The sequence below is a fragment of the Prenolepis imparis genome, unplaced genomic scaffold (assembly GCF_030444845.1).
Source record: "Prenolepis imparis isolate NDT839.2.m4 unplaced genomic scaffold, iyPreImpa1.0 SCAF_7, whole genome shotgun sequence".
Lineage (NCBI taxonomy): Eukaryota > Metazoa > Arthropoda > Insecta > Hymenoptera > Formicidae > Prenolepis > Prenolepis imparis.
Genome location: NW_028141165.1, coordinates 1,986,077 through 2,003,841, shown reverse-complemented (window position 1 = coordinate 2,003,841; position 17,765 = coordinate 1,986,077). Strand labels below are relative to the sequence as shown.

General features: G+C 36.2%; 1 protein-coding gene across 6 annotated transcripts in view; it reads right to left on the bottom strand.

Annotated features, from left to right (window-relative positions):
- LOC145938502 (solute carrier family 2, facilitated glucose transporter member 1) overlaps positions 1-17,765 on the bottom strand; it is a 29,473-nt gene that overhangs the window by 11,183 nt on the left and 525 nt on the right. Inside the window, exons 1-4 of one of the 6 annotated variants that reach the window (XM_083042191.1) lie at positions 14,694-14,823; positions 6,749-6,780; positions 6,282-6,341; positions 5,401-5,424 (exon numbers count right to left, since the gene is read on the bottom strand). In XM_083042191.1, coding sequence (XP_082898317.1) covers positions 5,401-5,424; positions 6,282-6,341; positions 6,749-6,769 — 105 coding nt within the window. In that variant the 5' untranslated portion in view covers positions 6,770-6,780; positions 14,694-14,823. Of the gene's footprint in view, positions 1-2,132; positions 2,362-5,400; positions 5,425-6,281; positions 6,342-6,748; positions 6,781-9,757; positions 9,864-9,924; positions 10,043-14,693; positions 14,892-16,190; positions 16,333-16,577; positions 16,736-17,501; positions 17,596-17,765 lie in introns of those variants that run through there. The other 5 variants (XM_083042190.1, XM_083042192.1, XM_083042189.1 and 2 more) reach the window with 5 other exon arrangements.

The following is a 17,765-nucleotide window of genomic DNA, read 5'->3' as shown; positions in this document are numbered from 1 at the left end:
GGAGCACTGACGAGACACTTCCTCCGTTTTTGATCATTATCGAATCGTAGCCAATCGTCGTGCAAAAACTATTTTCGTAGCGTGTCGGACTTAAACATTTTTAATTTTTAATACATAGAGACCATTTAACGTCTTATTTGCAATATGATTAAATAAAATGTTAAATACACGCTATATAATTAATAAAATATTTTACAGCTTTTCTTAGATTGCACCGCATATTTCAACGCATATTAAACATAACTTTATATGTATTAACACGTGTGAAACTACATGAACTGCATTTTTAATTTTCAATACATAGAGACCATTTAACGTCTTATTTGCAATATGATTAAATAAAATGTTAAATACACGCTATATAATTAATAAAATATTTTACAGCTTTTCTTAGATTGCACCGCATATTTCAACGCATATTAAACATAACTTGATATGTATTAACACGTATGAAACTACAGGAACTGCAGCCGTACCTGCTGTTTCGATACTCATTGTCAGCATAATTTGATGATAAAGCAAAAAAAATATATCGATTACGCAAAATGGGAAAGTATTAAAATATGTCGTAATTATTGAAGTTATAAGGGAAAATGCATGTGTTGCCTCTGTATTTTTCTCATAATTCACAACTTTAACAAAGAATTTCAAAAGATGCCCACCCTAATATTTACGATTATATGATTTGTAGTTAGATTTCTATGTCTTGTCAGAAATTAATTATTAATTAAGTTTTTGTTAAAATTAAAATCTCGATTATATTTTCGAAACGTAAGGACATCAAAAGCAAATTTTGTGAAAGCACATTTATAAAGCCTCAAGCAGCGATTAAAATTCATGAAATAAAGATTTGTATAATTTCTGTATTATATCAGATTTAATCTGAATGAGTGCAACAAAGAAAAAAAATATATTAAATGGTTGATTAAAGTCAGAATCTTATCCCTGACTAATTTCTAACATTTGTCACAGTATGACAGAGAGAATTATAGAAAGAATGACAGTTATAATCATCGTATACAAATATTTGACATGACGTATAAATATTTGTGTATAAATATATTCGGTACTTTGTAATTGTTCATAAATTAAAAGATCTGATATTCCTTCCTTCCTCCACGCTATTTTTACATGTCACTATTTATATTATATATACATATAATTATATATGTATATATCAGTCAGTTAAGCATTATATATATTATGCTATTATGTATTTGTTTTAAGGGAAGCAATCCCCCATCGTGTAATGTACAAAAAATAAATGATACTCTACTACTTTTATTCTATTATTACTCAATATTATCTCACATATGCATAGGAAGAAGACAAATTTCTAGAATTTAGTAAATTGTTATGGACAGAGTGTTTGGTGAAATCGATCAATAAAAATCATACGATTAACATACTTGAGAGATCTGTTTGACTTTACAAAACTCTACCGAGTGTTCTTTTAATTATGGATATAATATATATTTGTTTAGAATATCTTTTTTCTCCCGGATATATTCCAGACATATATTTTACGTATGTCAACTTTCAACTTAAAAATAAAGCGACTGTTAAAGTTTTATCGAAGATTCAAAAATATATCCAGAGTTGACCTTCTCTCTCGCAAATTTTTATTTCGGTTCTCCCGAATATTTGAAGCACATATTCTTATCCGGTTTTGCCGCTCGTATTCAAGATTAACCTTTAAAGGAACCTTGATGATATGACAGGCATATTTATGATTTGTTTTTACACAAATATTACGTTTTTCTTTAACGATTCGAGTCAGTTTCGCCGTATTCTGTGAAATACAATATTGCTTTTCGAACGAAAATGATGAAGAACTATGGTTTTTAAGGGATAGTAATTAAAAAATTAAATGTTTCTCACGCGAATCAAGACTTCCGAAATAGCTAGATGACGCAATCGTATTCCTCTCTCAATTTTAAGCGGTGTTTATCTCATAGCAAAGTTTTAATTCAAAGTTCAACTAAAACTGTGCGCGCAATATCGAAACTTGGGAAGTCGAGTACCAAAAAATTCGATCCATCAAAATTTCTCCGTTTATTCCGAGACGCGCCGTGTATACACTTTTAAGACGTAAAAAAAGCAAGATGTGTCTTCTCTCGAGAGAACTTTACCTTGAGCTGCATGCTTGGTCGAAGCGAACAGTCCGCACTCTATCTCTTTCTTTCTCTCTCGGGATCGCGGATACCTCTGTTTCTCTCGCACAAATATTTTCTCCCGGAGGGTTTATATCGGCGGTGGCAAACTCCGCAAGATTCGTACGAACGAGGAAGGAACCCTAGACGGTGACCTCGACGAGACCTGCGTGTCACGGTCACGAGCGCGCGCGACTGTCGCTGATATTCGTGCGATGGTCTATTCAAAGCCGATTTTCAAAAGGCCCCGCTCTCCAGGATGTCCCCTCTCCCTTCTGGACTGTTACAACCCGACAGCGCGATTGGACGAACCGCCAGCTGGATATTCCGACACACACGCGGTGAACCTTTCACCGTCCCACGCACCCCTTCGACATCGGGGGAGGGGAGAATCGCTCCACTAAAAAAAAAAAAAAAAAAAATATAACAGCGGATCCCTCCGAGGTGCGTTCGAGATGCGAAAGTCGTCGGCGATGTCTCGATAGTCGAACGTCTGTCTCGCGAATCGGCGAAAGTAGCGGGCGAGAGCGAGAGTTCTTCTCGATAAAGTATACCGTAAATAAAACTTTTTTTGGTGGTTCTCCAATTTTTCCGACTATTAATTAATTTTCCCTGCCGCTAAGAATCCGAGTTTGTGCGTCGAGGGAGCAAAGGGGGCAAAACCAATTGCGCGTCGATTCGCGACAGGCAAGGATATCGAGACGGTGTAATCGCAGTCGTATGTTCTCGTATTACGGAAAAAAGGAGTGTTTTGCGGCCACAAATCGATATGGTATCGCGCGATAGAGAGATAGGGAGAGATGCGCACCATATTATTAGCGAGTAGCGGAGACGAGACATTTTTGTTTAATTAGATTAAAGAATTTGACAACTCCGTCATATGATTATTCTCAAAATATTCTCGCCTACGTAGGGGAACCTTCACAATATTCATAATATTCCGAAGAAATCTGCGGATCATTCATTCCGCAGCATCCTCGTTTTAGTTCTTCAGAATATTGATGAACCTAAGCGAACACTATTCGCGCGCGTCTCGGAAAAAAAAAAAATAAATAAATAAGATGGGAAACACACGTGGAGCATCTTGCAGCAGTTTTGCACCTTATCCCTCTTTACTTGCGCATTTCTAAGCGCACTTCTAAGCGGCCTGTGTACACACGATACCGGACGCATGGCCCGTTAATGACTGTCGGTCACGCGTCAATTTTACAATTAAGCCACATTGAAGCGGACCGCTTCTATCCCCGGACAGCATTTGGTAGCCTCGTTTCGCTTTTCGACACGGCGCACACTCGCTCTCGGCATAATAATTCGAAGAGTTAAACGCCGGAGCGGTTGTAAATAAAATCGTTTATCGAGATAAAATATGTTAATTTTACTCGCGCGCCGACATTCCGAAAACACGACGAAACTTCATTAAAGTTTATGAATCTGATGCAAGGCTCCCACCTGTGCATTTTTCAGAGATACAAAGTACGATCGAGAGAAAGAGAGAGATGGAAACTTTTTTTTAATGATATCCGCCTGAGATTTGAATAGCAATGCTTTATCATTATCCAAAAATGCGTTGTCGCAAATATTTATACCGAATGAAACATGCTGATTATTTTAATTAAGATGTCTCATAATATAAACGTAAGTATATACACAGAGAATGCGCCAGATGTGTTATCTTACACAAATATAAAGATGATATATATCAATAACATTTTGAATAATTTGTGTAATGATTGCGCATCGTTCTTTTTTAAATTTGAAAAAAAATATATATTTTTCGTCGAATTAAATATAAAAAGATAAATGTACGCGCATTATTTTTTTTAATAAATCCGAATCAATATTAGATAAATTTTGAGTATAAGAAATCGCGATATGAAGATAAAATTAATTTAAAAAAGTTTCTTCTTCAAGAAATTCTTATTTTTTTCTAACGCGATGATTAAGGATTGTAATTAATATACAATACGAAGTCTCGACAGATATGGCTCACTATTATTAAAGGCAATTATTATCAATTGTCGCAATATGGAGGCTGGAGATGACGAAACACGTGCGATCTAATTTGCATGAAAATAGGTGATACAAACGCACGTGTTCGTCATTCCTGACAGTAGGAGTCATCAAAAATTGCGTTCTACAAAATTCAACGTTTCTAAGAGTAGATGTGTCAAGACACGCTATTCGGTGTCAATTTATCCTTCAAAAAATTAAATACCTCGCCTTTTAAGCGGCGCAATCTATGTCAAAATAAAGTTGAAATCTGTCAATTAGGTTCTATTTAATCACCTGCACAATCTATCCTCATATCTATTAACTGTTATAAAATTTGTTATATAAGTTTATTGTCAGTCAATAATAATGCTTACGTTAAAAAAAAATATTGTAAACGCATACTGCGTTGAAAGAAGACTAACCTTCTATCGCAACACATTGTCTATAATTTTATTGTCTTAGTTGATTACTTACGAACTATATTTCTGTATTTTGTATACTAAAGGGACTTGTTTCCCGTTTAAATAAATAAATAAATAAATAAATAAATAAATAAATAAATTTTCACTATTATATTTCTTTCGTAAAAATTTAATTTATGCCTCCAAAATCTAAAACATTTTATCGCCGGCAAGTTGTCGCATGAGACCGATATGATATTGCCCCCCTTTACCCCTTTTCTCCATTTCTCTAATCACCGAAATTTCAACACATTGCCGTGATAGAACGTTATCTCTCGTGGACTTTGAATCGCGTTTAAACTCGCTTTCGGCGGCTGAGAGAATACATAATGAATTATTATTTCAATTATTATGTTTGCCCCATCACGACACATGTAATTGATAATTTAACACATAATGGTGCATTATACTCGCCGCGGAGAGATACTTATCTTATCGTCTTAATATTTTATTTCGTGCCTTTCTCTCTCTCTCGCAACACAAACGCGTTTTTTACACATCTGAAATATCTGTCCATGTGTTGTGTACCCAAGAGTCCCAAGACACGACAGGAGGGGTGAGTCTCGCGCGCGCTTATACTGACACATCCGACAGCATTCCGCTAATGGGACGAGACCTCGCGATAATTTGCGAGTCAATGACTTTGGCGAGACATCAACAACAGCGCGTTACTTACGCGCGCATTTTTCCTCGCGCGATGCATACTCGACATTAATTAAATAATAATTCGCCTCCGTCGTCGAGACGCGTCGATTCGTAACGACGAATAACGTTATATGTTGCCTGGTACTTACCCAGTCCTTATCGCTCGTCGGGGGCTGCATGCGAAAAAAGGAAGATAAAAAAGATGAGATTATTTCGTAAGTAATTTCGTAAGCAAGCGAGAAAAAGGGTTATCGCGTTTGAACGGTTTACAAGGTGGATAACCGCTCAAAGATACACCGTGTAACTTTATAAGATGGAAAAGAATTTATTGGAATATGTATAAAAATAAATAAACGAGAGAAAATTTTATCATATATATAATATAAAATAATTCTCTCTCGTTAATTATTTTTTTAATCCTCGAGCATGGTCGTATTTTTTTTTATATAACAACGATGTATAAATTAATAAGTCGTAAACAGAGATATCTTGTTTCACAATTCATAACGAATTCAAAAGAATTATTATTATTTTGTCAGCCATCCTAATAATTTATTGAATAAAATTCGACGATATTTGAAAATACACAGAGAGAATTTTCTCTTAGAATTTACCCTGAAAATCATGGTAATCGTGGGACAATATGGTGTGGAAAGAATTTTATGAGAATTTCTTTGATTAATATTTATCACAATAAAAATAATAATATCTATTACAATAAAATATAAAATACGTTTGATTAATTTTACTATGCAGTTTAGTATAATTAATCAAACATGTTTTATATTTCATTGTGATAGATATTATTATATTATCAGAGAAATTCTCATAAAATTCTTTCCATATACCATATTGTCCCACGATTACCATGATTTTCAGGATAAATTCTTAAGAGAAAATGCTCTCAGTGTATTCTTCACATAATATTTTGAAACTTTACAATGTCAAGTCTCTTCTACATCGTTTACTCGACTTACCGCGCAAATACACGACTATATTCGAGAATCAACATCGGAGAAAGATGAATTACCTTCGGGGCTGGGGCCAGTGCCGTTGGCGTCGCCGCCTGTTCCTGAATATCGTCGTTCGACTAGAGAGGAAAATGTTTAATTATACCAATCTTGTGACGTGCACGAGCGACGAAGGCGTAGGAAGTGCAAGACTGCATTTAGAAAACACAGCGCAATATTAATTCAATTTTTTGACAAAATTAAATTTAACCCTTTCGAGCTCAAGTTTAATTTTTTCAAGATCTTAAAATATCCAGCTGAACTATCGTCATTTTAAATCTCTATCCGCTCTCTCTTTAATTTACTCTGTAATTTAATGCTCTTTACTCTTTCAGAGTCGTACTACATGAATAAGAAATTTAAAAAAATATGGAATCTCTTAATTTTACGTTTTATGCTTATATTATTTCAATATATGAATTGACATGTTTGAATTTTTGATTCTACGCCTCCGACGAACGATTTTATTGTTAGATGTGTAACGTACCTTTTCCTTTTCCACGCCCATTGTTTAGGCAGCTTGAAAGAACAGGAAACAGACAGTTGGTTAGTAAAATTCTAAGAAGCGGAAGCTGTGTTAAGTACATACATATTTGCGCGGTATCTTTTTTGCACAGATACGACGAGACCCGAAAAACCGCCAGTATCCAATATAGTTCGTAAACGAATATAAGAGCTGTTTCGCGGCGATAAAAAGTATCTTTCGATGATCCGTCAAAGCGTCTTGCAAAATGCAATATCCATCAATTGAGAACGGACGTCATCTATATCGCTGTACGCGTATGATGCAATATAAATAAGAATTCATATAAGAGTGATAGTGTGAACATGACGCAGGTAAGATTGAAAAGTGGTATATTTTGATATTTTGATATATGAATTTTTAAGACAATGTGTTTTGCAAATTGATATAATAATAAATCTATAAAGACAAATAAATAAATAAATATAGTAATAAATTTGCAATGATCTGTTATAAGTTTTGCAATAATATAAACTCGTTTCATATGGAAATTCTTATTCTGTTTTCGGAGATAAATTAGGATTCTTGTAATGTAACGAAATTTAACAAACGAATTATATATACATATACCAGGTGTCCCATTTTAAAGAACCCACTCAAATATCTCATTGTCAGAAACACTGCGTTAAATCGAAAAATGTTTCCTACAAAAGGGTTTCGAAGGGGACATAACATAGTAATATTCATATGACCTTGGGCGGCGTCTCCAAAAAAAACATGTATATGAAATGTTCGTTTCTTACTTATTTCAACGAACATTTTGTGTAATAACACTTTTACTAAGATTGAGATCGTAATTTTATTTAATTCTATTAATTTTTCGGCAATATACATATATACCGGGTGTTCCATTTTAAAGGATCCACTCAAATATCTCAGAAACACTGCGTTAAATCGAAAAATGTTTCCTACAAAAGTTGTAGGGTTTCGAGGGGGACATAACATAGTAATATTCATATGACCTTGGGCGGCGCCTCCAAGGTCAAATGAAGGTGAGAATGAATTTTGAAAAGAAGAAAAAATATTAGGAAAATAAAAAAATGCTTCAGATAAAAGTTGTTCAAATTAATTAGTAAAAAAAGATGTTATAATAAAAAATATAGGTTTCCATTTAAAAAATTCATTCTCACCTTCACTTGACCTTGGAGGCGCCGCCCAAGGTCATATGAATATTACTATGTTATGTCCCCCTCGAAACCCTACAACTTTTGTAGGAAACATTTTTCGATTTAACGCAGTGTTTCTGAGATATTTGAGTGGATCCTTTAAAATGGAACACCCGGTATATATGTATATTGCCGAAAAATTAATAGAATTAAATAAAATTACGATCTCAATCTTAGTAAAAGTGTTATTACACAAAATGTTCGTTGAAATAAGTAAGAAACGAACATTTCATATACATGTTTTTTTTCGACGCATTAATGCATACGTGAAATTCCATTCGGAAAACTCCATCTGTCATTGCATTGTCAATGAAACAGAATGACGCAACCAAGTTCCTGTGTCCTTTTATTATTCTTTTCTTTTAAACAACTTTATGCAAATCCGAGCGATTAGGCGAAACATTTACTAAGCGCGATTTGAACATGGGTGCGTGATGAGACTTGGAAATTGCTGTCGCTGAATGTTTTAAAGAGAAGAAATTATAAAAAATTAATATAAAAAAATAAAGATTTAAAATTTATCTTCTTTAATTCGAAAAAAAATATGAATAATTATTTTAAATCCTCTTCGCGCGCGAGGTGATATTGATTAATTTGAATATACTCTTCGAAATTAATGCTTTCTTTATATTACCGATTACTTCTGAAGTGATATCGCTTTAATAATATAATGCTATCATTCGAAATATTAAACAAAATATTTGTTAATCGCGGGATTAATCGCCGTGATGCGAGAGCTTATTGATCTACTGTATCGTCAACTCTCACGCCACTTTTTGCTTAAAAAGAAATCTTGAAAAGATAGGCTTATAATGATACCCCTATAATGACAGAAGATATGTGTAAAAAAAATTTACGTATTATAGCACTATCGTTCCAAAAGAGATAAACAATGTAAAAAAAAGTGTTTATCTGTGAGAATTCGATTTAAAAAATGTGATCTTTAATTAAGCAACCTAATCGCACAGTAGGATGCAAGATAAAATTTTATATAAGGTTAAAGTTTTATCACAATACAATTATGCGATAATATGCACTTGTTATAATCTACCGAAGATAATTTCATTTATACAATATTATTATATTTTCAATAGAAATGCAATTACCCCTGTAAACAAAATTTTACGCTCAGATCGTATTCCTTGTTTACGATGGCAAGATATTATCGTGGATTTGTAAACTGGAAAGCACCTGACGATTTTTTGTTTACGAAATTGTGTCACGCACGCTGCGTGTAATAGAATCAGATTTAAACGACACGATATGTAACTGTTATGTAACTGTAACGAAGTATTATACATACGAAGTATATAACATGTCCCGCATGCGCGACAAAATACATTCAGCTTTCCCATTTATTCGTCTCGGACTTTATTTGTCGCGGCTCTTGTTTTTTAAGAAATAAAAAAACATACTCATTTCACAGTCGCGATGTTCGTTCCAGCGCCGTCGAAAGATCGTGGCAAAGGTCAAACGTAAAGGTCAACGGGTACACCTTTCGTTCGCCATGAATTCACACGATATGACGATATTATGAAAGAAACTAGTGCTCGATAATCATTGAACGAGCCTCGAATTCGAGACCAGTATAATCTTGACAAGCAGTTTAGACGAAAACTCGAGTTCGAGCTCTATATTTCAAAATTTCTCCAGTGCGACATCCGGAGAACACATGCGGATGACTGTAAAGGCGGATCTCGAGCACCGAGAAACTTGATTTGGCCCGAACTCTGTACGAGGCAGACATTTTTTTCTAATTTTGCTAAACTCGAGCGGATAAAATCGATCTCGACGATATTATACTAACCGTGACGGACGCAACCGACCCTCGAGCTAGCGAAGGGAAAGTCGAAGTGTTTCTATGTTAACACGTGCGCCGAAAATGTAACGAAATCCGCGACACATGTATGATCGTTGGTCTCCGTTCTTTTTCTTTCGGCGGAAAGTCACACGTAGAAATATGTGCGAACTCACCTCGCTGGGACGCAGGTGAGACACGGAAGGGATGCGTCTATTCTGAGCGCTCGATTCGATCCTCGTGCGCCTTAATACCCTCCAACGGACAGGGGTTGGCGCAGCTGGCGCGTCGACGGCTCTTGCGACGCAGGCGCGCAAACGTTTCACCCCCTTGTGCAACTCACCCTCTTGTTCGAGGGAGAAGAGCTTCCCGCGCACGCCGGGTGAATCGAGGTTACGTCATTTACCGGATTTCGGGCCGATCGTTAAAACAATGACGTCGCGCGAAAGGCGGGAATTTAATCATTTTGAATGGGGGTGGAACACTGATAAATTTAAGAAAATTCTCTTTAATGTCTCGAGGAAAAATATTTGCATTTCTACTTTCATTTTCTTTCCCCCGTCTTCTCTTCGAGTACTAAAAATTGGCTTAATTCCAAATTGGCCAAAAACATTCGTGTGTTATATCTTCTGGATGGATACATCTTTTTGAAAATGCATTATATGTATTAAGTATATTATGTAACAAGGAGTAAAGATGTAACACAAAATATGTTTTTTTTTTCTTTCGCGATGGAACAGTTTCGATAAAAAAGATCGCTCTTGATAATAATTGGCGATATTATAACTGTGTTACATAAGCACGGCTTATCAATATATATGTACGTTCGCTGATAAGAGACAGATTAAACATACGGAAGCGATCAGTTCTTCCGCTGCCGAGTCTCTCTGGCAAGAGGATATAAAGTATGTACGCTACTTTGCGATACAAGATATTACTCGTGTTACCAATTTGAGGAAATATATAGAGGGAATAAAAACGAGAGGTATACATATAAGAGTGTCTCTCGTTCCACGTGAAAAGAAATTCACGCCGATCGCGCCAGCATCCAGTGACGTCATACGTCTGCGGAACACCGAGAGCTGGCACATGGCCAGATGCGATATCATCGCATTGACTAAACTAAACTAAAATGTACGTGTAACTGAACATTTATCTTATTATCTCGGATGCTGCGGCTGGCGCGACGCTTCGAAGAGAAAAAAAATAAATGACATGCCCTTCCTCAAGTCCCGGTCGTGTGACACGCATAATTGCAAATAAACCGATTGCACGCAATGCATCGTGACATTGCAGAGTTATCTCGAAGAATAAGTTCGAGCTATAAAGATATATCCTAAAAAAATTGTTTTGTCTGTTTAATAAATTAAATTTGTATTATATACTTCTTTTTTTTAAATGATACAAAATTTTTTTAAAGATTTATTGTATGTGTTTTTCTATTTTTTTCTACTTGACTCTCTATTCTAGTAAAATTGAATTCAGTTAGCAATTTATTATATTTACGCCTCCATTGACGTCGATGCTCGATATACCTATCGAATAATCTCTTTATTACCTTCAATCTGTTATATTGGATGAATGTAAACAAATGAAAACGATCATAATTGAGATAAGTAATTGATCGATTAATAAAACGATTAAATATGCATGTGTAATTTTTCTTAAAAAACTTGAAATGTCAAGAGGAGCTCAGTTTCCAAGATGATCAAAATCGTCAAAATAAATAGAGATAATCAGAATATTAATATCTAACATTAGTATTATCGTAGATGTGAGAAAAAAAATTCAATTAAAATCGACAAACCTACTAAATCTATTCAATCTATTTGTTTTACATTTTTAATGCAAATTTTCCATCTCCTTTTCATTTTATGAAAACAAACTGGAATATATTCATTATTTTTAGATATTGAAAATAGACAAGATTTTCGTAGATTACGCCTACCGAAAAGAGCCAATCGCGTTGGCTATCTTTATTTCCGCGTAAAATTACTTCGTCGACGAGCACGTAATAATTTTCTATTTTTACGTGCGAACCCGCGCACGCGTGAACACACTGGCTAATATAATCTCTCGTGTCAGTTCAGTTGCAGCGAGACGTCTCGGCGCAGTTTTTCAGTCAGATAAGGCGAGACGATGCCTCTCGGAAAGAGATACAGGACAGATTACGCGCCTCCGCGCACACCCACCAGGTCGGCCAATAAGGTGCCACGACGACGAGAGCAGTCTCACGTCGTCGCGTGAGTTGCAAGAACGAAGGTGCATTCTAATCTTTTCGATGAATCATTTTCGACCTTACGTTCCTCTACCTCGGGTCAACCTGACGCAATAACTAATGTAGTCAAACAAAAATCGCCACGAAATCTCTGTAAAATTAAAAAAAAATTTTTTTTAAATGATATACAATATATTGGTTGTACAAAAACGTATATCTTGACAAGTCCCTGGAAACCGGTGTTTCGATCGATACGTTCGCTTACGTCATCGCGAGAATCCACCTGTTGAGAACGCAGAGGGGAGGAGGAGGGGGCGGGGGGCAACCGCGAATAATTACGCGTGATATCGCGGATGTACGCGGAGACTATTTCTGTCAAAGTTGTACACGCATATCCGACACGCATATGTACGTACGTATATGAGCGGCATAATAACCTTCGCGCGCGATTAGCGCGGAAATTTTATCGAGCCTCAATGTCGTCGTATCTCTCGAGCGATACGCATCGCTTAATTAGCCGAGATACGCAACATGGGGGCATATATTAATCGAATGCTTAGAATTCCATTAAACTCGGGTCAAATGCGCGCGAATACAACAGGCGCGTACACAACACGCCCCGTATATTGCGTCATCATTCGCGGGCTAGCTTCGTCGATTGTGTCTTCTTGCATCCAGTGGCGTAACTCGATAGAAAGATGAAAGAGAAAAAAAGGAAGGAAAAAAGATCGAAATAAAAAAGACAAAGTAGTAGAGAGAGGGAGAGATGACAAGGAAAGAATGGACTTGTCACGTGCGCGCGGAAAAAGACAATTGGCTACAATTTTTTATATTGCTTTATATGTTTGCATTAAACTCGCGATAGATAAAGTTGGAATGTTAGCGCAAAATAATCCAAGACATAGGAGAACGTTATTTGAAAGAGAAAGCAAAGAGTGGAATGCAAATTTTTTCACCAGTCGTGAATGTGTTAGTTACGCCACTGATTGCAACGATGGGGGTTATTAAAATTATTGGTCGCAGTTGTTGGGATCGAATCGACCGTGATGTAAGATGAGTTAGAGATCGTAACAATATCGGTGACACGATTCGTGGACGCTTAAGTTACGATCTCATTTCTGGAGGTCAATCGTGCAATCTCTCCTCCTTCGAGGAGCGAAAAAGTGAAAATAGCATAATTAATAAATGAAAATTGCTAAAAAAAAATTGCACGAGATCCTCAGCGAACGATGAGGATGTAGAACTGGAAATCTAGTTGAAAATTCCCCGATAATTACCCCCGATCGATGCGTTAAATAATGTCGCGCGAAATGATTACGTTACCGAATTCGAAGAGGAACGTGTAGAGAAAAAAAATGTAAGAGATTTATTTTATATAGCGAAGAATTACGCGCGATGCAAATCCTTGCCAAGAATCTGACGTGATAATCATTTCGACGTGTACGGCGGGAAAATTCCTGAACGCAATGTACGCGAGCGCGTGTTTATACATCTATTAAAACAATTGACAATGTTTAACGAATGTTTCCTCGATGACAAAGTATAGCTGCGAGAAATCGCGAGCTTATTCGTTTGAAAAAAAAAAACCCGCTATCCTCTCATTTCACGCTATTAATTATAATAGAATATTTTTTAGAGTTGATTTTTCCCCCCCAAAAAATACAGATATAACATGTCCTTCTGCTAATCTAAGGTAGATAATCTAAGAATAAATTGCGCAGACAATCAATAAGAGACAGAGAAATGTCAGGTTTTTTCGAGTCAGAGATAATAGGTGCTTTCCATTTACATCAAAGCTCAGATAAATCTCACTTTTGTCTTTCTTTAACATGGATGTTGAAGAAAGACAGAAGTGAGATTTATCTGAGTTTTGATGTAAATGGAAAGCAATTAATATTGATGCAAGAGGGAGATAGATCGTCGACGCTCTAATGGATTACACGTTAAAGTAGCGCGCTATAAACGCGTGCTATCTTGCGTGTAACGTGTTACACGTGTTTCGTGAACACGAGAGATGCCATCCGATCAACAAAATTAAACCGACACACGGGTCTTCCACCGCATTTACAGCGTTCACGAAATGTGCGCGCGCGCGAAAGGTGTCCGCCCACCTGGCCTCGAATAAACCGTGATTTCGACATCGTCCTAAATATAAGATGTTTATCCCGCTAACACTAACGTTTTTCGATACAGATATATTCCTTTCTAATTCTCGGTTCGGCGCTCCGTGCGAAATATATGTATATACATATATATGCATTTCGTCTGGCGCCTAAAGGAGTATAAGCGCCTTTCTATGACATATTGATGTAATAAACACGTATTTTCTAATGAAATAGTATTTCTGATGAAATAGTGTAAATTAATGAAATTAGAGGGATTTTCACCCTCGAAAAAAAAAAAAAAAAAAAAAACATTTCACACGTCACAAAATGCGTATTATTTTGTATAATTGTGTGTCTATCTTCTCTGTTATAAATAAATAAAACTCAATTCTGAGAAAGATCGAAATACACTAGTTGAGAGCGAATACTTTGGATATCTTCACTTATTGTTAAATAAAATTAAAATCGCATCATTATCGATATTTTATTGCGATGAATTTCGCGATTTTTTTAATGTCATTTAAATCGCATAACGTTTGCTTACGGAGCGTGTATTTTAATCTCACGCAAGAGCAACAAACTCTTCGCTCATTCGATGAACATATAGCTATAAAAGCCTTACCTTTCTCGCTGAGAGCGGTATAGTGGTCTCCCTGGCGTAGATCGGAACATTGAGGTCGCTGACGCTGCTGCTGATACTGGGTGCACGAGAATCCGAATGTCCTCCGAGCGGTATCGTGAGATGCGTCGGCCTCAGCGGGTGCGACTCCGCGATGTAGCCATCGCCAAAATCCTCGTCGTCTCGTTCCATCTGTTCCATCTGTCATCATGCAAATTCGCAATTAGAAATAAAGATCAACTCTTGATTTATATATTTTTTTTATTTTTCATAAATTTTTTAAATTCTCTTTTTTCCTTTTTTTTTAAACCGAATCAAATAGATTTTTTCAATATATAAAATATATATAAAAATATATATATATATAATATATATATATATATCTCATTTATATATAAAAACATTTTTTATCACAGATTTTATCATTAGAGGAATTATTAAATTTATAAATACAGAGAGAAGATAAAATTTATTAATTTTTTTTGTATGTGTAAAGAGGAAAAAAAGAGAGAGTATAAATTTATAAAAACAATGATAAATTTGCATGCATCTTTATCGAATGTATCTCTAAAAGTCTGCATATTAGGCGGCTACTACAATGTTAACATATATTTTTCGACAAGTGAATTCGCGCGATTAAAAATACTCGATAAATAACAAACCCGTGATATTATCACGAGGGTTCTCCCGTTCCATTACTGTCAATTTTCGTAATTTTCTGCGTCGTACGTAAAATTAGCACGAGTAGCAACGACAACGGTACGCTTTCCCTGTCAAGTATTTGGCAGGTGATCAAGGCTAGTAACCTGATGACACACACTCCTCGCGCCCGCGTGTTCTTCTTCTGGTTCCACGACCATTCAAGAACGATCAGGAGACGAAAAACCTGGCGATCATTTCGCTAGATCGATTTTGCGTTCGATTTCAGATTCATTGCCGTCACTTTCGTATGCGTAATCATATTTTCTAGAGTATAAGAAAAAAAAAATTACGACGAAGGACATTTTCTATCTCTAACATAAGTCCGTATAAATAGAGTCATGATAATTAACGAGGGAGAGAGAGAGTGAGAGAGACACACACGGTAAAAATCTCGTAAAATTTAAACCTCGGACGAGAGAGAATATTAGAAAATTTACAATACGCGTTCTTCGGTGATTACGTAGTCGAGCATTCTCTCTCTTGAGCGGATTTAGTTATGTGGACGGCAAATAATGATATTGACGTTTAAATTCTGCACAGCGTCCTACCAGCTAATCCTGCACATAATAGCTTTGGATTTAAAAGTATGAGTGTCCGTGCTGTGTGAGATAATTTCAGCGAAGAAAGAGACTTATATGTCGTGCGTTAGGTAACGAGAAAAGCGAGAAGCTCTACGATTAAAAATCAAACACAATTTAATGAATAATGATAAAATGTAGTGTATGACACAAGCGTCAATCCTTATAGATTCTGCTTGGGAGATAATCATAAACTTGGATCTTGACGAAGGACGATTACCTCGGCGAAGATCTCAGGTGAAGGCGGTCGATAGAGATTCGAGTTCGCGCGAATCCGACGTCTCGCGAGGAATCCTCGGACGATTGACGGTGACTATCCGGGGTTCGGTAGATGCTTCGCGAGAAAAAGAGAGGAAGAGTCGCGACGGGGTGGGATGCTAGATCGATTGGCAATCTGGACGCATCCGTGCAGTCGGGGTGTGCTCTTGAGACTGAGCTAGAGGACGCGTCGATTCGCCGCGACGTCGCCGTCGTGGACGTCGTAGTCGACGGTCTCTGGCTAGATTTAATTTTAACGCTTCGCGTACGTGCATCTTCGCCGTTTAGACGAGCCTCCGCCGAGAAGAGGGAGAGAGACAGAGAGAGAAAGAGATGGCCATTCTCTTACCCCGCCTCCTTGGCGACGCCGCCAATTGATCCGCCGCGAAATCCTCCTAGTAATTGGTATCACTTGACCCTAGGATATGGATCGCCCGTCCGATCGGCTCCTGGAGAACTGGCGGCTCATTTCCTCGGACAAGAAAGGCCGCGTCTATATTCTTTTTTCTAGAAGCACAAAATAGAAGGAGATAAAGAGTGTCAGAGAGTTAAACTACTTCGGTTAACTTTAGCTAATTTAACTGGCAACGGCGCATACTATGTCTAGCTTACATAAACAAAATAATTTTTAATACTCTATATATGTACGTGTGTTGAAGAGAAATTTATTTTACTTTGCTCTCTCATTTTTATACTTATTATTTTTATCGAAAATTGGTTTAAATATTCTCGGATTTTTTCATATTATCCCTAAAAAAAATTTATATTACATTTTTATGTAATTTTTATATAGATACTGTAATTTTGATAAAGAAAGAGCGCGTCTCTGTTTTGGTATAAATATTGCAATTTGTATATCATAGATATATGATTGCGTCAATGAAATATTTATGCCGCGACATATGAGCGGTGACTTCCTTCGTGTCTATTTCAGCATCACGTGGTTTCATTCCGCAGCATGCGGTTAAATAATATAAATAAGCTATAATATATTATCTGATTACCGTATAGAAAATGCTTCTTGGCTACATATATGAATTCCTTTATCAACTTGTTTATATATACATATATCACAGATTTTATCGTTAGAAGAATTAAATTTATAAATACAGAGAGAAGATAAAATTTATGAAAATATTAAATCTTAACTTGAATTATGTTAAATAATAATACATAAAAAGAAACATTTTATTGAGAAAAAGAATGAAACAGAAAGGAAAAATCGTTTTTTTTTTTGCAAAATGGACGTTACAGAAATGAAATAGCAACGTACCTTTAGTAAGATCTACTAATGTAGTTTTCCGATCTCTCTCACCTCCCTAGGAGGGATTTTGACCAGCCAGCGAAGAAATCCATCGCGTCTGAACCTGAATAAGTATTCTTTTCTAAATATCTCGAAGCGGGACAGCGGGACATTGCCGGAAAGTATAGTTACACTTCCTCAGGTTGTGTGCACTGTGCACTAAATGGCGGGGCCGAAATGAAGACTTAAGATGCCATCTAATGGCCATCTTGCGAACTAATCGGTGATTTTTGA